Consider the following 24,984-nt stretch of genomic DNA (forward strand, 5'->3'; position numbering starts at 1 on the left):
CTGAATAATTTTAACAAAATAAGAGAGATCATACAAAATGCATGCTATTTTTTATTTAGTACTGTCCTGAGTGAGATACTTTACATAAAAGATTGTCATTTAGTCCACAAGAAAAAAAAAATAGCTGAAATTATTGTTTCCTTCTCTAGCATCATTGAATATTTGAACGTTTTTTAATTGTCCTCAGTGTGAAAAGATGGATCTCAAAATCATACAGTCACTGCTGGAAAGGGTTGAAATATGCAAAAGATGCTGAAAACTGAAGAATCTGCAGGACCAGAGGGATTTTTCTGAAGAACAGTGCTCAGTTTAACTGTTCAGAACAAACAAGGGACTCATGAACAACCATCACAAAACAAAAAACAGTTGTGGATCATCCAGGTAACCACACACAGTATTAAGAACCAAGGGTTCACAATCTTTTGAATGGGGTCATTTGAATAATTTCAGTGATTTTTATATTCGTGTGGACTAAATGTAAGCACATTTTATGTAAAATATCTTACTCAGGACAGTACTAAATAAAAAAAACATGCATTTTGTATGATCTCTCTTATTTTGTTAAAATTATTCACATTTTCACAGATTCTGCAAGGGGTTCCCAAACTTTCGCACGCCACTGTAGGTTGCAATGCTCAACTCTTCAAAAAACAGGCTAGACCAGCCTATGCGCATGCACAGTCCTAAGCGTACATCTCAGAACGCTGACCGTTTCTATAGCAACCGTGACTTCTAACGGCAGCTGCAGTAGTCTCACGTAGCCAGAAGGTCTATGGGCGTGATGTCTGAGGCTGAGACTACAGCTGCAGTGACGTGATTAGCAATTGGCTCTTTTACTCAGAAGATGGGGCTTCCTTTGATAGAGAAACCATAATGAGCGTTGCATTTTTCCCCCATTCACAACCATATGAGTGACAATTCATGGGTATTCTATAGTCTTTGTTTTAATTGACCAGGACAGTTATCAATAATCCATTTATTATGATCTCATGGAAATGTTAACAGCTCCATATAGTGGCCTACTGGAGAGACAATGATCCAGAGGTCATCAGCAGCCTACCGGCATTGTGGAGGTGGAAGTTAGCTTTAACAATTTCACTTTTTTTTTTTTTGGTCAGCTTGTGATATGTGTGTTGTGTAATGGTGGAAAATAAATTTTCATCAGAAACTTCCTTACAGAGACGGCTTCTGAATTCTCCTGGGTCCTTGGGGGTCACTTGGAGAATTGCTTTTTGGGTTTGCTGGAAGAGAAGATACATCCAAAGAAAGTTTTGCTTGTAGAATTCACAGTTTTTGCAGTTTAGGGTTAAATAGTGATAGCAGTGATCGATAGTCTTTCATTTATTGAACACAGCTCTCAAGAGTTTGTGTGACTCAATATCATTACTGAGGTTCTTCATAAGCTGTGTGTCTTGCATTATTTGGGATATTCCATTCTGGAAGTACCTCCACTACAGGATATGACAGTTGCATGTCTCATCTTCAGCAATCTAGTCTGCATTAATTTTTTAGTGTTGCGCTCATGAATCAAATCATATTCAGACAGGTATATGGTATTCACATGGGATCACCTTTGACTCATCTTGAGTGACAATTTCACCTTGCGTGTGGCTGGCATGCTTGCTGGTGGTCAAGGCTGATGTGCAGCTTTACTTGGAACTGACTTGGTTCATTTTCCTTATTCCAGTGAATACTATAGCTCTAGTTGATTATCGAGGTTGATATTGTGAGACTGTTGAATAGAGGTTTACAGTATTAATGATCTTTATCTATTCAAGACAACTTGGTGTATAAAAACTGAGGAGGGTGTACTTTACTGCTTCACTGATAATGTTAACTGCTATCAATCAGTTTAAATTCCATACTTAAAACAAATATGACTGTTACACAAACCCCTTAGTTATCTGAAGATCCAGGCAGGCTTCTGCAAGAAACTGCCTTAGAAGATAAATTTAACGACTATATACTTGCTTTAACAACTTCTTATTTCTAGGCAAACTGAGTCATAAAGTGAGCAGGGTGTGGATACCACACTAGGATCCATCAACATTAAATCAGTAGAAAAAAGAAAAAAAAGAAAGTTGGTTTACTTTTGGAGGACTTTTGCTTGATAACATGTGAATGTAGAACATTATGAAAACTACACTGCTTGTTGTCTGAGCAATAATTCTATGAATATAGTCACTCACTGTTTCATGGAGGTAATGCAGTGCGTCATTTGTATACTATGTCATGATGACCCACCCAAACATCACCATTCCAGTCTCGATACATACTCACCAGGTCTAGTCAGCACAGGAAGTGATGATGACCACCATGGGGCCTTTGAACAAGAATGTTAATATGTTTTGTAACTGCATATCTGTGCACAGTGATGAGTGTTTTACAGACTTCTTGCTGATTGTATCTATTGCAAAAACTTACACAAACAGAATATAAATTCAAGAAAATTTTATTTTAATAATGTATTTAAAAGTTTGCGAAGTGTATGAATGCTCTTTACTCCTGATTTCTTCATTATGCAATCGGCAGTAGAATAAACTCAAATACTGAAAGTCATACATCCAAGTGAAACAGCAAAAAAGCTGATAGAAAAAAAAAATCTGACAAGATCACTGGCATTTGAAAAATCATTGATTAAATCGGCAAGATCTTCGGCATTTGAAAAATCATTAGCATTTGAAAAAAAAAATATATGAGTAACTTTAAGTGACACACATGATATGTGTGTAAACACATCACATAGTAGTACAGTGGCTTGGTAAACAAAGTAGTTTATACATTCAGGTCAGTGCCGTGGTTCATTTAGGACTCCACATATCTGTTTCACAAGATTACTGGTTCTATCAGCTATCGCTTTAAATGCACTATGGGTGTTCTCAGGTTTGTTTCTCTGAGTAATGTGCTTTTACTGCAGTTTAGGACTGCTAAAACAGTAGTTCAGCATAGCAGGTCATAGGGAGCATCACTTGAAAATAGGGCTGAGGATAGTGGGCATGGTCTTGTTGACCTTCTCCTTGTATAAAGTATAGAGGGCATCCTTTTTGTTGATTTTTTTTATGCAACTGTGGGAACAGGAATGTGTTTTAGAGTCAATGTAAAATCAGTGAAGAATAAACATCAAAGAATCTGTAAATGCATCTGTTTATTTATAAATATACTGGCCATATACTTACATCTTCTGTAATATCCATAATACAAGACAGAGGATGCCAATGCCAATGACCACCAGACCCACCAGACTGAGATATTTCCATGCCGGGATGTATTGAGTTTCCTTATCTCTGATTGTGACAGGAGGAAAAAGTTATAAATGATCAAAACTAACATTAGAAAATGCAAATGGAAAGGACTTTTTACAATCTAAGGATGATTTCTGATGTTCTAACATCTTAGGCTGTGTTATACGAATTTTCAAGAGCACGTTGAATTAACTATCTTTAAATATTCATAAACACGTGTCAGTTATAAATGTTTCAGAAGATCAGAATGACAGAAAACTCTTAAATCAGTAGCTCTAACCTGTACACTTTCTTTGACTCCAGTCACTCCAAATTCCTCCATCAGCGCAGTACATGTTCACCTTTGATCTGATTCGAAAGCAAGTTGTCTGACTTTCTACCCCTCTCAGAAGGCCATAAGATGTGTCCACTAAATTCTGAAAAACCATCCTTTCCTAAAGAGGAAACAAAGACAACATGGGTGATTTTGACAGACTGAATTCCTGCTCAATTTGATGTTTGTATTGGCACACTACCTAAAGCAAATCTTGGTTTAACAGTGCATGCCAAGATTCAGAATGAAATACAAGTGAATGGCAGTTGTTCATGGAGACAAGTGTTGTTTACAAATTACTGGATGTTACAAAGCTATAAAACTTTGTCATCAGTGTTCCCCAGTCCCTTCTCCTGAAGGCATTTTGGATGTTTCCCTTATCTAATATGTCTGATTCTTATCAGCCCATGATTATAATTGCATGTGTAAAATGTGAGGCACCTAAAATATGCAGCAACAAAAAGGGTTTGCAGAATAGTGCTGAGGATAATGTTTATTTTTCACTGTGATATTTATTTTTGATTTTAATCATCTAACTGCATTGGACAGAAGAAATAAAGATTAAAATACCTGCTTTTCTTCACCATTTTCCATCGCAGTGCTGCTTTCCACCTCATATTCCAAGCAGTGTTCTGGCACCTGACCACTAGGTGGGGACCAATCTAACTTCAAACCTCCATCAGTCTCTGAGACATGCACAGAGGAGACCACTGCTGGTTTCACTGCCCAGAGAAAGAAAGTGAGAAGAAAATGAGGAATATGTTCTTTAAATGCACTTTACTACTGAGTCAGTCCAGGTGTTTATTCTGTATATGTCCCTAGTTCGCCAAGTTTGCAGTTTCTAGACTTATTGTGAGATTTATTCTGACAAGTATAAAGCACTGTGTAGTTACCATGGTTTTGGACCTCAATAGAAAAGTAGGCCATTCTCAGACTTCCTGCTGGAGAGGATCCATTTACACATAAATTAAACTTGGAGAACTCCAAGAGTGATTCTCGAGGAAACCTGCATCCCCTTCGACCCTCAGGAAATACGATGTATTCTGGACATTCCTTTGTTTCATCCATTTCCCTGTGCCTGGAAAAAACAGATACACATTTACTCATCAGGTTAAGTCATTAAGTGCACTTATTTTATTATTCAAAATGTGGATTGTCAACGTAAAACTGATTTGCTTGTTTTTATGTGCATCATTAGACATCATTAGAAAGAAAATGATGCATGCTATTGACCTTTGCAAGAAATTATGCTTATATTCAGAGTATGAATAGATGTTTGAGTTATAAATGGTATTTTAACATCAAATTGAAGATTCTGTTTTATTGTGACCTGTTACATTGATTTACAGAAAGAACTAGACGCTGACTCATTCCAGCTAAGCAGTTCTGTCTTGACTTGTAGTGCAGTGGAATGCAGCGATCAGATACTAGTGGATCAGAACCATGGCATCTGTTAAACTTTGCCAAAAGTTACTGTGTTCTGCACACTCTAGTGAGAATAGCGTTTCATTTCCCCCCATGGAACAGACAAAACAGCGGAAGCTTTTGCATTTGATCAGTGAACTCTGTAAGGTCCCTCAGTTCATTCAATTAAAAATATTTGTGCTTTAACCTGTCCTCTCCTCCCCCTGAGGCAAAAGCCATTAATGCATCTGTGAAATCATTTGGAATGCATTAATGGTGTTTTTAAGTAGCATTTCACATGGTAGTGCTCACCAGTAATAGAGGTAGTGCTGTGAATTCGGAGGCTGGACAGGTCCTGACTCCCAGGTGCATTCCATGTACTCCTTACCATAGTAGACACAGTGAAAATCTCTTACTCTTGATCCTGCCACACCTGAGACAGGAGATAACATGTTTAGTTTAACAAGTGATAATAAGTAAATGACAACAATCAAAATAGTAAACTGTAATTGTATTTATATTGAATATTATGATATGCTATGCTATATTCTAGCAGTATGGCTAACACTAGAATGGTAGTTCTGCTTAGAAATGAATGAAGCAACTTGGTTTCCTCAAACCAATCAATTAAAATTGCAGTTATTACCAAATTTAAGGTAACATGTAATCCAACACACAGTTAGGCCTATACTGAGATTTATTTGATCAATTTCACAGAAAGACTCTAAATCGTGCATCAGTTGGTTCACTCCTCAAAAGCAATTTCCTTGAAAACAGGTCATTAATATTATGAAAATGTTTGTGCAATAGATTCCAGATGGGTGTGTTTAGACTAGCATGTTCCTATTTTTATTTTTTATTTTTTCAGATCCTTTTTGTATTTTGCTTATGCAATATACTTCAGATTAAAAAGGCTAGGAACAGATAAACAGAAAATATTCACATGTCAGTTCAGGTGGTTACTCAAATGTATACGTCTTCAAGACCAAAGAATTACGCCACAAGAATTAAGCCAACGTATTCACATTTACGCAAGTACTTACAGTACATTTGCGTCTGCAATTGCTGTCTGACTGATGTTTTTGTTCCTAATTTGTATTTTCATCATCTGATGCTTACAATCAGATATTCGCAAAAAAAGCACACATTTACAGTTACCAGCATGATTGTGGAAATGCTCTATTTCCCACCAGCAAAAGTATTGGGAATTACAGAGATTAGTAACTCGACTGGTCATGTGATCTCCATATACAATGAGATGACGTGCTATGTGTAAAAAAAGACTCCTTTTATTAAATATTAGTCTTCATTTCCTGAGTGATTGTTTTTAACATATTTCTCAAAAGTAACCAATTTTAGAGGTAAAATGATTGTGATTAAATTACTGAGTGCATATTTAAAAGAGGCAACTAAGCAATGTAAGGAAAAAAAATAGGGCTTCAGCTGGATTCCTCACAATCACAATATATCATGTATGGTTGATCTTTGCTCTTGTTCGCTTCAGTGGGGTTGAATAGGTTTTTAATCTTTACCTGTAGGTTCATGCGTGTAGACCCACTCTGTTTCCTCCCCTTGGACCTCTGTCCCATTGGTGCAGGCACACTTCAGCACAGTGAGTATTCTCACCTTGACTGCTTTCTCAAGGTCAAACTGAGCAGCATAAGTCAGCTTGACAGTTCGGACACTCTGTACAACACAAAAAGAGGGCAATTTTGAGTCATACATCTCTATGTTTGTAATAATGGAATAATATATATATATAAGGCATGAAAAGCAGCTTCATTTTGAAGATGCTGTAAAACAGATATGTCTGTCTGAATACTAAGTACATCACCCGCAGGGAGTTGTTCTCTCTGAAGGGTTGCATTAAATGAAACACAGATTTTGGCTCTGACTAGGAGTTCCCTGGAACTGACTTACCAAGTTTGTGAAATGAGCCTTAGAAATTAATGCTTATGTGCTGAAAACAAAACAAATGAGACTGTGTGTGTGTGTGGTGTGTTCTGCGAGTTCTTGAGGATTCCTACCCTCCATCGTTCCTCGTAGGTGTCATAGTATCTGAGTTGGTATCGTACTGTGCAGCCTGTAAGGTTCTGAAGGCTGGCTGGCCGAGTCCAGTGGATACTGAGGTAACCAAGGAAACCAGGGTCTATTATCTCAATATTAGCAGGTGGATCCACTGTGGGAAATCAACACTGTATGTCTATGAACAATGTTAATTGCACTAACAACTCTTGGCTTGGAGACAGACCAAGCACGTGAATTAAACATCCAGCTGTAATTCTAAACTCAAATCTAACCCATGAGTCAAAATGTTTGTGCGTGCATGAGGGTAACAGTTGTGTAATCCAGTGAACTCAGCCAAATTCTTAGTAATCTGTGACACAAAGTCCGGCTAAAAACCTCCGTGTGTCTGATCATACAGTTAAGCTATAGAGGAAATGATGTCAAAAGGAAACATAAATGGTTTCATAATGTTAAAGACAATAGACTCTATTTAAGAAATATCAAATAGGTTAACTATTTGCTATTGGTTTAACTATACTCTAAAAAAAGATGGTTCTTTACACATAGTAATAGTTCTATTAACATCCATATAATCCTAAACAACCGTTTTATGCTAAAATGGTTCTTTGTGTTAAGAGTTTAGGGTTGTTTATTCCCACCTTTTTTTTTTAACCTTTTTAAATCTGTAACTGTCAAAATCTGTAACCTCATTATTGATTTGGGAACTCAGCCATCCAGCTCTCAACATGTACCTGAAATTCTTCTTAAAATGTCCATACATTTTACATTTCAAATTGTAACTGACTTCCTACCGGTTTTTCTCTTTTCAGTGTTTTTTTTTTTTTTTTTTTTTTTTTTTTTTTCAGAACATGTGTAGTCAGCTTTAAGCAGCTTAGTTGAGGATATTTCTTTCCTCTTCTCACTAAGCAAGTAAGTGACAGAGATTTTGCATTTATGATCCATATTCTTATCAAGATTTACCTTTTATTTACCTTTTTAATATTACCTTTTATGAGCTTTTGCTTTTTGCATTGTAAAAGGCTCTCATACTGTCCATTTAACCTTCATAAACTCTAGACTATCTTTCTACCCAGACAGATGTTGTCGCGTTCCACAAACTCATCAACTGCAGAGAGAAACTGCCACTCAGTTACCGAAATACACACATTAGGACTGACGTAAAGACATCACAGACGACTGTGAAGATATTTCACTGGAACTTGGCCTTCATTACATTTATTTTGTGTTTTATTTCTTTATGTATGTATTCATGTTTAGTGTCAATGATCATTTATTAATGAAACTAAACGTTAAGGTATTTTTACTACAATTTTTAATGCCAATAAAAAGTAAAAGTACCTAATTTACATTTTATTAAATGTGAAAAAGTATAAGACCAGGTAGAAAAGGGGGTAAAATACATAATATAAATTAATTATATATAAACTGATATGATTAAAAAATAATTAAACTTATTAAAAGATTCTTTATAGCACTTTCAAAGCATGGTTCATTATATGGAACTTATAAAAAGGGTTGTATTTAACAGTTCTACTTAAGAATCTATTAGAGCTTAGATAAAAGTCATGTTGAGTCAGAATAAGCAGAAGTCTAGAACTGTGCCAGTTTTTTTAATATATATAATTTCAGTGGAATTAGCCAGGAAGCTTACCTGCCACTCCGCAGGCCGTGACCTCTGATGTAGAGACAGGCTCTTGAGTCAGCAAAAGCAGAGTGAATGCAGAGAGCCATGCAGGAAACTTATTCAGCATCAACATGTTCTTCTGAAGGGTAATTATCAGTGTCTAGAGAGGAAAAAAGCAGTAAACATTTACATCAGTTGTCTCTCTTAACACCTGTTTTGCTACCTTTTGGGGTGATGTAGTATAGCAATGATCTGCAATCAAGATAAAATAGTACATTGTCTTTAAAAAGGGAGGTGTATAGATCACCCACGCTGTCGCCAGTCTTTTTTCCCATGTGGTTGGAAAATGAATAACTGCATGAGGTGTGGTTCCTGTATTTCTCTAGACCAGTTTTGTATAGCCTGCTTAGTATCAGCTCTTTGGCATCTTATATTTAAAACAGCTGTTCTGCATCACTGTGTATTTGCCTAGTCCTTCACCTTAAAGAGACATCTGTCATTATTTACGCAGAACATGAAAGAAGGTATTTTGAAAAAGATTGATAACCAAACAGTTTGGTTACTTTACTTTACTTTACGCTACTTCAATATCGCATGCAAGAAAGTAATACAGGTTTGGAACAACATGAGGGTGAGTAAATGATTCGGTGAACTATCCCCTAAACACATTCCCAAATCTGATTTTATGCACAAATATATTTTAAAAATAGAAAGGAAGGAATTTACATCCATATAAATTCAGCATATAAATGAAGCATACATTAAAAAACAAATGTTAATATTTTGTAAGAATCTACATAAACAGAATGTTTTATTTTTATATAATATTAAAAATACACAAATATTACATTACATTTTCATTATGTTTAAAATGTTTAAGACATTAAATAAATCTTTTGATAGAATTTTTTAGATATTCAATATCAAGGTGTAAAATTTTAATTTTTAATATATATAAAGTATAATGATTAAAGAAGCAAACTAAAGTTATAGTTATAGTTGTTTTTTGTATTCTTTTTAGGAGATCTTGTTTTGAGTATATATATATATATATATATATATATATATATATATATATATATATATATATATATATGTATATATATACATATATACATGCATACATACATACACACACATAAAAACATTTGCCTTATAATGTATTAATTATATTGTAAAATTAAAGCTGCTATTGTGATAAAGTTTTCACAAATATTCATAAATGTCGATATAGGCACACACAAAGACAAATATACAGTTATAGAGTGGAAAATTATCCACTTAGTCAACCTAAATTCAACCTATACATAAAGCAGATCTGAAGATGTGATGAGAAAGAAGGCAGGTAAAATATCCACATATGATGAAGATATAACTTCTTTTATGCTATTACAGCACAAAAGAACAAGTTAAACAAGTACACTTACTGTCACTGCTCTGTAATAGAAAGATCTTGATAGTATGAGCCCATATAGGTGCCTCAGGATGGTCTGAATGAACTTCTCAGTGTTCTCGGATTTTGTTGGATACAGCACCCTCTTATTGACTCATTGCGTATTTCAGCGTAATTCACTGCCTACCTAGTATATAGTTACAGGATTTTTCTTGAACAGCATACACCTTACTGAGTCAAGACAATTAGGCTAATTCCACTGAACGTTTTAATTAATACTTTTGGTTTTGTCATTAAGTGTGAACTGTTTAACTGATCCTGTTTGTAAAGGTTTTATAAAGCAGTCTTGTTATTCGAGCGTTCCGTGTGTGTGTGCGAGCGCGCGCGTCATGCTCTGTGAATCAGCACTGTTGGGCTATTGTGTTTACTTTGGCTTCCTCTGTTTATTCACTTTCCCCATATGTGTTGAAATGCGGCAACTTTAAGACAGCAAGAAAAACACATCGTCTTTCAAAGACTTTTTACAAACCTATTTGCAAGAGGAATGTTTATGTTGAACACGAGTCCTTTCAGTTCCCACAAGTACAAACATTTCTTTTTTTTTTCAGTTTAAAATGTTCCCTCTGGGTTTTATGCTGATGGGAAATAGCATGTTTACAATTACCTTTTTGATAAAAAATGACAGAAAAAACTCGGATAATCAGTTAAACAGTGTAGCCATTGATCATTAAAATTCAAGTAAATAGGTTCATATCTCATAAATATATCCCTGATAAATACAAACTGTATTGGACTCTTTCAAGTTTTGCTACACTGATTTGACATTAAAAGCTTCAAAATAATGAGAGCTGGAAACAACATAAAATTAAGTGTCTGCTAATTTTTGTTCACAAGTGTAGCTAGAGAGAGCACAACCCCTCCTTCCTGACCCCCTGTCTTGGTTGATTCTCTGGAAGAGAGATAATTGCTTTCCTTGGAATAGGATTCATACTTCAAAAGCAATGTAGCGGACATCGGATGGTCAGATCTCATACTAATAATTTTAAGCACTGCTTATTTTAGTTTGAAACTTAGAGAGTGTCATGAAGAATTGTGTTCCTGCAGTGAAGAAGCACAAAGCAAATGACACGGACACATTGAACACTGTAAATGATCAGTTTATTCCAGTATTTTGACCTTTGAAATGTTTCGGTTTGTTGCCTTTTTAGGAAACATCCTAATGTGTTAAAACATAGATTATGTACATGAATGATGGTATGATCCAGACATGCAATCAATTTGTCATACAAAAACATTTATACATACAGTACGCACTGCGTAGGCATCTCAGACCTGTCTATTACTTTTTAATCAAAACTTCTTTTTACAAACTGAACAGCTTCTCACCAAAATAAATGTGAATCAGAGCTGATGAGTGATTTGATTGGGAAAGGGGGGAACATGAGAGTGGATTTCATTAAAATAAGATACTCCTCTCATTGAACAGTGTAAATGTGCATACTCAGTACAAGCGGTCTACTTTTCCCTCACAATGCAGTAAGTGTCATGAACCCCGATTCAGCATTTCATTGGCCAATCTGAGGTCTTATGACAATGATTATCTCTGCTACAGTTCAATTATTATTCTTGCATACCGAGTACTATAGCATGTTATTAAAAAAGTAGCATGCAGTATGCAGTCTACACCTTGAAGCAGGTGACCTATTTCAGGAGTTTTGCAAAGTGATGGAAGTGGAAACGTATGAGTGACAAATGGCTAATTGGGAAATTGTGTCATAAATATAAAGCTAAACAGACAGAAACAGCTAAATTAGAGGGTGCAACTGAGTGAAACTAAAACAAAAACCTTTTTATTTTTTTTTAAACAGGAACTGTAACATTTAGAAAACCTACGTTCTTGGCTGAGATTGTGTCAAGGAGGCAATAAAGCCTGAGGAAATGCTGTCACCAATCCATCCAACACAAAGCTCTGGAACTGAACCAGACGTATCTGTTATGGTGTGTGAAGCATGATGGGGAGTGAGACATTACTCATCACTGCAAATCTGGGTCCTAAGACTCCTTTCCACAGAAAAGGTGTCAACAGCTGCTCCTGCTGCCAGTTGAGTACACAATGACTTTTTGAGAGGCATAAATCAATGAACGTTTTCTCTTCAAAACACCATCAGGCACCACTATCTTTCACGATGTGCTGGAAGTGGTTAATTAGACACAATTGCAATAAGAGAAACAAAAATACCTGTATTCTTCACAGAAATATATGGTGAATAGTCATGAACAGTAAAAGTGTTACCCTCCAATTACAATATTTACATGCACACCATAAAGTGGCTTAAAGGGATAGTTCACCCAAAAATGAAAATTACCCCATGATTTAATCACCCTCAAGCCATCCTGGGTGTAAATATATTGAAGCCACAAAAAGTGTTTCCATCAATCATAAAAGGCACTCCACGTGGCTCCAGAGGGTTAATAAAGGCCCTCAGAAGCGAAGTGATGTGTTTGCATAGAAGAAATATCCATATTTAATACTTTATAAACTGTAATCCTTAGCTTCTGCTAACTGCTGTACACGCGTTCGAGAGAGTGGTGTTCCAGTGGATGACGCAGGCATAGCATAAGCTCTGGTGAGAAAATGCTAGTCTTGTGAGAAACAAGTTTTGTTAAAGCAAAGAAAAACCAGTCTACTCTTGGATTACATCAAAATCCTCTAACATTTTTCTTTACATATCCTCATTTTGTAATTCTAATTTGTGACAGGCTTTTTATATTGCTCTCTCCTCTGCGCTTCTGCATTTGTCATTTTTCACCGGAGCTTATGCCACGCCAGGGGTGTCCATAGTTGGTCCTGGAGGGCCGGTGTCCTGCAGAGTTTAGCTCCCAACCCTATTTAAACACACCTGAACCAGCTAATCAAGGTCTTACTTAGTCTCAGCCTCAGACGTCACACCCACGGACCATTGGCTAAACGTCTGATGCATATGGGACACAAAAGTGGAAACACTTCAGGAATGTCAAAGTCGGATTGGCTGAATTCTACAGGAGGTCCGGGAGACGTGTGTGTCACGTTCTTTAATGTCCTGCCTGGAAACAAAGATACTGTTCCGTCAAACCCCCTCACAAAAGAAGAAAGCCTCTGTGTTTACAACTGTGACAACGAGTGCTTGTCAGGATCAACTAAACGCTGGGTTTTCTAAAGTATGTGAAATATTTAAAGTTTGTGGCATAGAATCTTTAAAATATGTCTGAGAGTTGTACACACCTGTCTGTTATTGTGGCGACATTTCTACGCCCTGAAACATGCCGCTAAATGAAATAAACTGTGATTGGTTAAATAGACATGTCGGTCAAAAGGCCTCATGGGCAGGCCTTGGCCAATGAAAGCTGCCATGAATTAGTCTGAAGGTCTGGCTATGTGTGGCTAGGGCTTACTAGTCATGCTAGGAACTTGCAGGCAGGTGTGTTGAGGCAAATTGCAGCTAAATTCTGCAGGACACCAGCCCTCCTGGACCGAGTTTGGAGACCCCTGCGCATCCTCCGTCATACACTGGAATGGCAGATATTTTTCTTATACAAACGCATCACTTCACTATTAGGTCATTATTAACCCCCAGAGATGTGTGGAGCACTTTTTATGATGGATGGATGAACTTTATTTTGCTTCAAAATCGCGACCACCATTCACTGCCATTATAAAGCTGGGAAGAGCCAGGACATTTTTTAATTTTCTTATTGTATTTGTCTGAAAGAAGAACATCACAAACACATAGGATGGCTTTAGGGTGAGTAAATGATGGGGTAATTTTCATTTTTAGGTGAACTATCCCTTTAAGATATCATAACAGCTTTCACGTTTACATGCACCATCCACTTGTGCGGAGCAGAGCAAGCATTTTCAATTCTTTCCTATGGGAGTAAAGCTTCACAATCCTCTGATGAATTGTGGGATTGGCAGTAAGCATTAAGAGTGCCGAGAGCATCAGAAAGTTTTTTTGTGCAAAGATCAAACAAAAAAAACTTATGATGACAATTAAATTGGCCATGCACTGAAATAAACAGTTCGTACTTTCTACAGACACACCCCAAAGTGGAGAGATTGTAGTGTTTAGAGCGGAGTTCTGCTGCTGTAGTGGACATTTACATTTACATTTAAGTCAGATTAGATAACATAATGAATTTAAAGTGGATAAAAATGAGGCTGCGAGAGACAAACTTACAGTCTTTACAATGGTACACTGTATAATTGTCCTAGATCACATAGTTTTCACAACTTAAAACGTTTAAAACTTTTTAATGGAGTTTGTTTACTAAGTTTTTTTATCGGAAAGATTTTCATCAGCTGAACAGTTGTTAAACAACAGTACAATCCATTGAGCTTCTATCCCTCACAGCCTTGTTTCACTCCTGTCAAAAATTAAATATGGCGCTACCCTGACTATTGTCTATTAAAGAAAAACCACATGTACAGTCTATATGCTAAACAGGACATGTAAATATGAATGCTGATCTTCTACAAATAACTTCCTCACATAACCTTCTTTCTGGTGTGCATGTAAACGAAGTGTCATACAGAAACTGACTGCAAGCAACTTCCGGAGCTACAACCCATTAAGATGGCTGCTCCAATTTTCATGTTAGGAAATTAATATATAGCACTCAAGAATCAGTGTCGCTGATTTTTGAGGTTGATAAAGAAGTAAATAGAACTCAAAGAAATAAATAAAACATACAAAAGTACATAAAGGTAAATAAATAAATTCCACAATAAAACTAATTAAAACTATTTGTCCATATTTTAAAATTTCTATAAACCTTCAGAGTTTACTGTGGTGAATGAACGGCTGCACATCAAACCCTTTACTTCACTTCACTCAAGTTCCCAAGTATCAAAGACTCTTAGAGATTTAAAAAACAATAAAACAAATGTGAACAAATTTAATCATTCAACAAAATGCAGATCTTTCATTAATGGATGGTTCTTACTCTGTAATTATAATAAGGTTTTTGAAAATGTTTGTAATTGGCCTATTTTTAGTGCAGAAACTTTACATACCTGCCCATACCTGCACAACAGACAAAAATTTACCACAATGCTATTACACTGGTACTCGCGAAACTTTATGATGTCGTGAATTCCTGGCACACGCAGGCTGTGAGAAGTAAAGCACTTAATAAAACCTGTGAGAAAAACAGTCATGGAAAAACAAACATTTGGCAAACGCTAACATGTACGTAAAAGAACACAAAAAAGCCTTTGTCTTGTGCAGGCACGTGAGCAGTGTCTTCAGTGTTAAAACCTTCCAGGCATGCCAAAAGAAATGAATACTCTCTAATGCACTGCCGGTGACTCACCTGACTGCAGTACATCAACAGCTGTGACAGCAATGACAATTTTTATGGCAATGCATTTGTCTGTCCTTTCCAGGTGTCCTCTGTGCAGATCGGGTTATTACATCAATACATGTCTCTGGCCCACTTATTTCTTCAAACAGACAGGAAACAACAGCCAGAATGTAACAAGATGTCTGACAGCTCTTAGAGACTTCATACAGGAGAGGGCTGGAGTGACATATAAATAACATCTTCCTTCTGGTCCAGAATCAGCCAGATAGCTGTGGGCTTTTCTCCTGTCCTCACCCGTTGGGGGCTCACCGGTCCAAGAGAAGAGTGAACATGAGAGATGAGAAGAAAGGAGACAGAGGTGTCCATCAATAAGAGGGGACAGACGGCATTGCCAGCTGTGGAATAGAAATTTCCCCTCAGAATGAAATGTGTGGCTTTAAGAATTACATTATTGGAGCTTTAAAATGTCTAGACCCCTCCATAGAGGCTTATAAGAGGTAGGGGGAAGCCGGCCTGTTCACCACAGTTGTGAAGGGTAATGACTTCCCCATAGTAGGTCAAAGATCAGCACTGAGAGTGAGGATGAGGTGGTAAGGCAGGATAAAGGGATGCTAGTGGACGTCCCATGATCCAGCAATGCTACATGGTAGAAAGTTGGTTGGGTTTTGAAGATGGAAGATCCAGCAGTGCCTGTACAGTGACACCAACCTTTACCAGACCTCGCTCCTCTAGGATGTGATGCGGCAAACACAACTTGTCCTGTTCATAAACACAAGTAAATGTAAGCATAAATATAGATCAATGGCAGATTTCATAATTCTATGATACCCCGTTAAAAAAGATGATTAAAAGACGGTAAAACAAGAATAAATTTGGCATTACAGCATTATAACACACTACTGTTCAAATGTTTGGGGTCGGTAATATTCATGAATGTTTTTTAAAGAAGAAGCTTCTTATGCTCACCAAGGCTGCATGTATTCAATCAAAAATAAAGCAAAACAGTAATATTGTGAAATATTATTACAATGTCAAATTGTAATAATTGCAAATGTAAAATAATAATAATAATTGCATTTTAAAATATATTTAGTCATTACTCCAGTCTTCAGTGTCACATGATCCTTCAGAAATCATTCTGATATGCTTATTTGCTGCTCAAGAAACATTTACTATTATTACAAATGTTGAAAACAGTCGTGCTGCTTAATATTTTTGTTGAAACCATGATTCATTTTTTGGGCTTTAGTATTTTTATCACATTATAAATGTCTTTACGCTCACTTGATCAATTTAATGCATCCTTTCTGAATAAAAAAATACTTATTTCTTAACAAAATCCTACTGATCTTAAACCCTTGAACATGTATGAATAATGAATGGATACATTTTCATCTTAACATTTTTATGCATAAATACACAGCTTACATGTGCACAGCAACTCTCTTAAACTCAGTTAAATGCGAATGTTAAATCTTGCAGGGTTACATCTTATAAACTATCAATAATTCTTTAAGTAAAAGCTGGATGATGTTGAATTGTAAAATATGAATTTGATACTGATTTAATAAAGCAGATACAAGCTAATAACTGATATGGCATTTGTAAAAGGAATAAACACACGATCCTACCTGTGGCACTCCAAGCTTTTTACATGCATCCAAGAAATTCTCAACATTCCGCCGACACTTGGCCATACTCAGCTTTGGCTGGTAGAGGGATTGTGGACAGAAAGTGTAACATCAAACAGAACCATGAAACAACAAGCAATGTATGTGCTAGTTTCAAATGCTGAATATTTACTAATGAATGTCAATTAAAGTGCAGAAAATATGATTTCATTTAAAAGGAGATCCAAGAAGCTCTGTTTGAAACATTCAGTGAAACTTACCACAGCAGGGGAAGGTACATGAATGCTAGCGACGGAGCGAGGACGAATGTGATTAGCCAGATGGCACAAAACAACACCATCCATCAAAGCAGCACCCACATCATCTGGCAACAAAACCTTTAGCCTAGACTCGAGGTTCTGCAAACACATACAAACACTCAGTTTACTTCATTTGATTTCAAATAAAGGACAAGTATATCATGTGAACCAAGAATCATTCATTTGCTAAATGTCAAGATAAGACGTCTGTGCTCTTTTCAGTCATTCCGGCTATCACATGGGTGGCCCTTCAGCACCAAGGACAGCATAGAGCTGGGGTGGAGGTTATGACGTTGGACATGATAGGAAATCATTAGCAAGGGCAAGCAAGCACTCTACAGCTTCAGCATCAGTGAATCTCACATTCACTTCTTACATGGAAAACTAGTCTGTAGACACCGTATAGATGCAGTTTTGTTTTACTTATGATCTGCCTTGCTGTGTCCACGTCTAATGCAGCATCCTAACTGAAGCGGAACCTTATACAGTGAGTAACGAACTGAAAGCTCTACGCAGGCAGCAACTCAAATGGTGTGCCATATAAATAGCATTCCACATGTGAAGCGCACATGAAAAGTGGTTTCAATCTATATATAGTGACTTCAACACCTAATCATCATCCCTTTCCTTAGAATTACTTAGAAGCTATTGTTGTACGATTACATGGTACTAATTATTGTCTAAAATATATGTTCCCTTTCTGGCATCATGACTCAACAAGTAGAAATAACACTGTTGGTAAGAGCTCCCAGTGGCAAGTAGAAACATAGAGCAACTAATACAGAAAACTGATGAAAGAAAGCACTGTTATCACACGTGAGCTCTGACAACATTAATTACACGCTGCTAAAGATGACTTGTTTATCTGTGTGTTTAATTAACTTCACTTGGCTTACCCTAGAGATATGAATCAATCATTTTTCATTATAGTTTGTCAAATATGCCAGAGGGGTTACAGTGGAATTCTGACCTGCTGCAAGAGTCTGATCTGCTCCATCTCTTCTCTGAGGTGCTCCATTTTTCTCCTCATGGTGAAGCTTGGCTCCGTGGAGCTTAAGTCTTGACGATTTCCACGGGAGAAGGCTGAGTAGTAGACACATAGTCAACATCATTATAATGTTGCTCTTCAATGCAAGCTTCCCCTAATAAACTAAACTGTTTGATCTCTGAGTCTGGTAAATCTTTGAATTTTTACATGGTGTGACTGTGGTCACTAAGTGTCTTCTTTCTGTTCATTAGATTTGAGGTCTTCCATCACTGCCCTTCAACTATAGATCAACAATAGTTCTGACTAATTATTAATAATCTAATTTACTTTAGAATAGCTCCATAATCAATATTTTTCTACAGTTTGTTGTTGCTCCCCTAGTTAAAATGTGCATTAACACACTTTCATGTGGAATAAAAAAAAGTGTAAATAAACTCCGATATAGATTTATCCTCTTTTGTCAAACTATGTTCAAGGTTCTTTTTTTTTTCTTCAGGCCAGACAATTATTTACTGGATGAAATTACATTGGACTTACATGGCCATTAAAAACAAACAAACAAAAAAACAAAAACAAAAACACTTACTCTTCTTGTTTCCCCCCCTTTTCAGAGTACTTAGTACACTAATTGATACACGTATTTCATATTGTCATAAGGCCGAATTTACATGAACCAAAAATACAGAGAAGCATGTTTTTGTCATGCTGATGTCTTTCTGCTGCTATTTAAATATTTGAAAAATATATTTGCCATAAATAATAAAACGGGAAGCATTTGTGAGAATGATAATATTGCAAAACAAGCGTTTTTTCTGTTGTGTGCAGCATAACTCTTAATATATTTCTGTGAGACAGGAAGTACTGGCCTTCCTTGTGCTTTCCACTGAACTGCAATGTCATGAAAAAATGAAAAAGAAATGATAAAGAAAAACAACTAGTTCAAGACAATATCCTTCCAAAGAAAAAATGTTCTTGACCTCCAAATTCCCCTTAAACAAAGGTGAAGAAGAGTATTTTTGAAATGACAGACATCGTGAGATTTTAATACAGTCTCAAAATATGATGTCTATGGAAAAAAATACTGTTTTGTAGTTCAGAGCTTTAAAGCTGACTTCAGACATGATGCCTGTTTAAAGTATAATTGAGAGTGTTTTTGTCTAACACATTAATACAACTCTGATTGCTCAGTTACACTGAAAAGAAAATGCTTTGCCAGGCTGCCAAGCCTTGGCAATACCATCACAAAGATTAAAGAAAAAAGACAACTTATGACGAGAGAAAAGGAAAGGGACAACACTACCTGATCTGGGTTTCAGACCAAAAACAGTCAGAGTTGTGGTGAAATCATTAGATCGCATTCCCTCCTGTAACAACACAAATATGGAATCACTGCAAACAATTCTGATGGATTTTGTAATGGATTCAGATTCTTCTGACTGAGATGGTCTGTTCTACATGTTTTACTCAGATGTTTCTCAATGAAAATTGTATGCTTATGTTGAAGCAGGTCTCAGGGGGTAGCTATACATAGGGGAATGCCTATCACAGAAGTGTAGAAAACATGCAACATGCATTTGTTCACACATAAATATGTGTCAGTTTTTAAAAAGGGGTCATGAAATGTAAAATCAAAATGTTCAAAAATTAAAAAAACTATTTTTGTAATAAATGTTAAACCAGCGTTTAATGCTATTAAGACACCAAGCGTATCATTGAGTGTTGCTAATAAAATCAGTACATACCCACATACATGCACTGTCTTTTGTAATACAAGTAACAATAGTACTTTCAAAACTAGCTACTGAAAATGAAGCAAATAAGCAAGCAAAAGCAATTATCATGCTGAAACAGACAAATGTGTAATGGTGGCTGTTTACTTTAGTTTCTGCATCCCTTGAAATTGAGTGTTTTTCACAAAAGGTGAAAAATGAGGATGGAAAACTGTAATTTTTTATGAATATTGGACCTGTAAAAAACTTTCCCAAGTGATAATGTCCATCTTGGGCAGGATGCCATCCCACTCACAATGGGAGGCACCTGAGGATCATTTAAGCTTGGGATTTTGCCTCAGGTGTGTGGGGCATCAGGTGTGTAGAGGGAATTTCTACTACATTTACTACTTTATCTAATCTAAATATTGCAATTTCTTAATTTTTCATGACACTGAGATCTGAGCAGAGCGACATGTAGACAGTCATGAGTCAACACAAATTCTCACCTCAAAATCATTTTCGTTGCCACTGGAGTTTCTTCGAGCACTTTGGCACTTATACTGGAGTGGGAAACACAGGGAGACAGAGGATCAGATTCCAGATATTCATCACAATATCAGCCTTTAACATCAGAAATGCATTAAACAGGACAATGGTTCTCAACCATATTCCTGAGCCCCCCAAACACTGCGTATTTTGCCTGTAGGTCTTGGAGTCTCTGCTAATGTGCTGATGATCTGAATCAGGTGTGTTTGATTAAGGAGACATACAAAGGCTGCGTTTACACTTGGCATTAAAATGCGACCTGTATCCAGATGTTGTCCACATACACATTGAAAAGACAAGTGTGAATGCGATTCTGTTCGGAATGTTATCTGATCATCATGTCCTGGTCCAGAGGTAGTCGAGGACGCAATTTGTCTCAGTGTAATAAATGCAATGTCATCGTTCTTCATTCACAGGTCAAGATGACGCAAAAACCCCACCCACACTGACTGTTGGTAGACTTATTTAAATGCGCCGTAGATCCGATCGGATTGCACAGGAAAGATAGATCCGATCGGTCATCCAGATAGAAAAGTCACTTGATGTTGGTAAGTGTAAATGTGCCGTGTCCTGATTGACTGATGATCCAATCTGATCTGCTTGATCGGATCACGGTGATCGCATGTTAATGCGAAGTGTGTTGTAGGGATACAATGACATAAAAGGATACAATGCTGACTCTATCACCACTTTAAATCTGGCTGAAAGCAGTCTAGTCATACTCTTGATAACCTTACATTCAGGAGCAGATGTGTATATCTGATTTATTTTCTGTTTTATGTGAAATAATCAGTACTTTTGTACTGAAATTCTGATCACAAAAATTCAAGGTGACGCAAAATTCACTTTTACATCGTGTGTGCATGTGTTTTAGCTTGCATGTGACAACCACCCTACAATGATAAAAATCCATTCACTCTTTTTTTAACAGTCAAGAAACCTAAATAGTCTCAATTTATCAAGCCGTTTTTATTCTCTGAGCAATATGACATCATACTGCCTAGGCCCCGCCCACGACTGCTGACAGACTGTCCCATATTAGCATATTCCAGCCCTCAGCCACTTGTATGCTATCCACCATTTTCTCCAACAATGTCTCGTAAGCAATGCAGGTGTTTTGTAGTTGGATGTAAAAGTGAACATAAGAGTCTGAGGAAAGTGGATTCGTTTTATTTTTGATGGTAATGCGCCACCGAATACACAAAAAACAGAAGACAGGGGCGGGGTGAGCAGAGCTCATTATCATTTAAAGAGACATGCACTGAAACGGGTCACTGTGAACAGAGCTGTTTTTGACAAGGTGAAAAGAGTGTTGTTTTACAAGACCATTGAGGAAATTTAACCAAAGAATTGCAGACATTTCATGAAGACCGTAAAGAATCATACCAACTTGTGGAAAATGGGCATCCAATGTCCCCTTTAATATACTTTTCAACCATTTCTTTAATGTTTTCTGTTCAACCATTTGTGGGGAATTATAAAATAATAATAATAATAATAACTCCTCACAGTGTTATTGTTGTGGTAAGATCCATTTCAGATTTAAAAAAATATATATGCGATTTATCACTTAATATATCAAACACAAACTATGTACTATGGACCAGATATTTTACAATTAGTTACATATCTGGTCATAGACAGTGTTGGGAAGGTTACTTTAGAAATGTAACAGGTTACAGATTACAAGTTACCCTTTTTAAAATGTAATAGTAGTGTAACCTTTTCGATTACTTTATTAAAGTAATGTAATTGATTACTTTTGATTATTTTTTGATTACTTTTCTAAATTTCTAATGAATGTTTATTTTCAACTGTTAATCATTTTCAAACATTTACACCATGCAGGTTTAACCTTACAGTAGTGCTCAACACTGTCAGACTTTCAAAATCCTTCATCACTTGAATTAAGATGATCAAATTTGAACACATCCAGAACAAAATCAGACTTTAGTGCTGCCTTTTACTTTGAGATTGATCTGAAGTTCAATGCAGATTTAAAATCATAAGAAATTGTGATACTGATACTGTTTTTGAAACCAAATCTTTGCATAACTACAGGAAACACTGCATCTAACAATATCTAAAATGATAAAAAAAAATCATAAATAAAGGCATATACATCAACTCAAATACGGTTATCTAATAAGCATGTGTCTTATGCTGTGTACTAAACTCCTGAAACATTGGTGTCTCTTTGTATATATGATGATAGGTTTCTCAAAATAAGTAAAATGCTCATGAAGTGACTCAGAGAAGTTCTAGAGATTATGTTTATGTGTTCATGTACTCATATATTGAGACGGCAGAGGCAGAAAACACCACAAGCTTCAGTAGGCCTATGTGTAGTAAATGAAACCGCATGTCTGCGCCATTCATTTCTACGAGGGGCGGACTGGGAAACAAAAATTTCAGGCCAGAAAATCTCACACTTATACACCCACAACAAATTCTGAAACATGGACAACCCTATTTTTTGTATATCAGGAGCAGATGTGTTTATATATAATATATACCCCAGGGTTAAATCTTTAGGTTGGACATTCAAAATAACTAAAAGTTCTCTCCTGAACTGCACTATCACTTCCATTTTTCTTTTCAGTCTCTTTATTTTGTCTAATATCCCTCTCATGACTTTAATACTCAAGATTTAACAAAACTATACTTTCTAAATTGCCTACATGTCTAAATTAGTACATCACTACAATATCTTTATAGAAAAATCCTAATACTAAACATGAGTCATGTTTTTCCCTTACAAAAATTAACCATGTTTTATTACAGAAAAGTAACCATGTTTTTTTTTTTTTTTTTTTTTTTGTCAAATGGATTAGCATTTGTATTTATTTTTACTACAAATTCCATGGTTAAACTATGGTTAGCGTAGCAAAAATTATGGTTAACTTGTGGTAACCATGGTTTTACAATAACCATTGTCTCTGGATTTATAGTAAAATCATTGTTAATTTTCGTAAGGGTTGTGTTGTTGTCTGCCCTAGCTCCCCTTAAACTTATTATAAAATATGATTATTTTTCTGCCAAATTACTACTGTAACATTACAATAGATAATAATGATCATCCAACCACATTGTCTTTTACATCTGATAAAGTTTGTTAGTCTGACCAGTAGTTGTTTCAAACCACATTGACACATTAATTATTATTATTAAAATATTTTCTATTGAATTATAAACCAGTAAAGTAGATTATTACTATTACTATTTCACTCTAAAATAAAAAACCTAAGTATTGAATAATAATAATAATAATAAATCTATCAAACAATCAATACTAATACTCATGGCTGTTTTACATGTTTTGCTTTCAAATGTTTCAAATGCTTTTATTTTGTGGAAAAGGTAGACTTTACAGCTTCTCTGTTTGTTGATAACAGATTTATAAATGATTCATTACAAATTTGGGATGATAGCTGGTTTGTTGCATTTTCAGTGGGATGGTGTGTAGAGCATGTTCTCCAGAAAAAATGCAGATGAACTTCATACACAAGATCTCATCCATCAGGGGCCGATGTCTAATAATCCATTACACAAGTCTGTATCTTTCCTCTGGGTCAAATCACACAGCCATAGCTATTATACTGCCCCACTGAAGATAAGCATGAAATCAATGGTTGTATTCATGCTCTTTGTTCTGTTCTCTTATTGGTTTATTGTCTTTATTGTTCACAGTATATATATAAGTATATATATACTTATGTTTAAAGTGCCCATGAAATCAAAATGTAAGTTTTTTTGGGTGTTAGTATCAATATGTTAGTCTTAAGGTTATTTATAAGGCAGTGTGCTCCAAAACAGTGACAAAATTCGCATTTAGAAGATATAAGCATTCAAAGCTTGCAGTTTGTCACTTCCTCCAAAACGGCTCAATGATTTTATTGACGTCACATCCTTCTTCATCTTCTCATCAAATCTTCTGACCAATCAAATGCTCTCTAGAATCCGAAGAGCCAGCCCCCTGCACTATAAATAGACTCTAAAGCGTCGGCTGAGATCGGTCACTTGTGCACAGTCTATGCAAACGATTCAGACAGTGTAAATATGCTTTCAATTGGTGCAAATGAGGTCTGGTTTCACAGTCTGAGGTCAGCGCACAAAGTCTGATCGGCATAAAAAACTTTTACAACTACACAGCCTCAGCATGATTATGACCACTATTTTGTTTTACTAAGAGTTTCATATTGAATCTAGGGGCTAATCTATTAGACTGTGGCTGTCAAATGGAGCTTTACCGAGCTCAATGGCTCCGGCCCGAGCAGATACAAACAAAATGCTATTGGCTATTTTAAAAAGGGGGTGGGGCTGCTCGATATGTCCCTCCCTCTCTTCCTGTTTCAGATGAAATTATTTCACCACATATAATAACGCTGCATGTTTCAAGACACTTCAGGGGACCTTTAGGTTCACGTTTGTTCATGGTAAGTCTAGTCTCTGTTCATATTG

At 36.1% G+C, this 24,984-nt stretch overlaps 2 protein-coding genes across 8 annotated transcripts in view; both read right to left on the minus strand.

Annotated features, from left to right (window-relative positions):
- Positions 1 to 2,436: 2,436 nt before the first annotated feature.
- LOC109064575 (interleukin-13 receptor subunit alpha-2-like) lies at positions 2,437 to 10,279 on the minus strand. 2 transcript variants are annotated; one of them, XM_019081622.2, is made up of 10 exons: positions 10,039 to 10,279; positions 8,639 to 8,771; positions 6,987 to 7,138; positions 6,492 to 6,645; positions 5,272 to 5,392; positions 4,449 to 4,633; positions 4,126 to 4,277; positions 3,523 to 3,676; positions 3,177 to 3,282; positions 2,437 to 3,065 (listed from the first exon to the last, which is right to left on the minus strand). In XM_019081622.2, the coding sequence occupies exons 2-10, from the start codon at positions 8,742 to 8,744 to the stop codon at positions 2,966 to 2,968; spliced, it is 1,230 nt and encodes a 409-aa protein (XP_018937167.2). In that variant the 5' UTR covers positions 8,745 to 8,771; positions 10,039 to 10,279; the 3' UTR covers positions 2,437 to 2,965. The 2 variants fall into 2 exon arrangements, with proteins under 2 accessions (XP_018937167.2, XP_042612372.1); XM_042756438.1 differs by lacking the exon at positions 10,039 to 10,279 and adding an exon at positions 8,923 to 8,961.
- Positions 10,280 to 11,145: 866 nt separating this feature from the next.
- LOC109084943 (leucine-rich repeat and calponin homology domain-containing protein 2) overlaps positions 11,146 to 24,984 on the minus strand; it is a 70,621-nt gene continuing 56,782 nt past the window's right edge. For all 6 annotated transcript variants that reach the window (XM_042756431.1, XM_042756437.1, XM_042756436.1 and 3 more), the window contains 6 exons: positions 20,484 to 20,537; positions 19,566 to 19,629; positions 18,248 to 18,360; positions 17,239 to 17,376; positions 16,979 to 17,056; positions 11,146 to 16,106 (listed from right to left, as the gene is read on the minus strand). In XM_042756431.1, coding sequence (XP_042612365.1) covers positions 15,987 to 16,106; positions 16,979 to 17,056; positions 17,239 to 17,376; positions 18,248 to 18,360; positions 19,566 to 19,629; positions 20,484 to 20,537 — 567 coding nt within the window. In that variant the 3' untranslated portion in view covers positions 11,146 to 15,986. The remainder of the gene's footprint in view (positions 16,107 to 16,978; positions 17,057 to 17,238; positions 17,377 to 18,247; positions 18,361 to 19,565; positions 19,630 to 20,483; positions 20,538 to 24,984) is intronic.

The sequence above is a fragment of the Cyprinus carpio genome, chromosome A5 (genome assembly GCF_018340385.1).
Source record: "Cyprinus carpio isolate SPL01 chromosome A5, ASM1834038v1, whole genome shotgun sequence".
In the NCBI taxonomy this organism is placed as follows: Eukaryota; Metazoa; Chordata; class Actinopteri; order Cypriniformes; family Cyprinidae; genus Cyprinus; species Cyprinus carpio.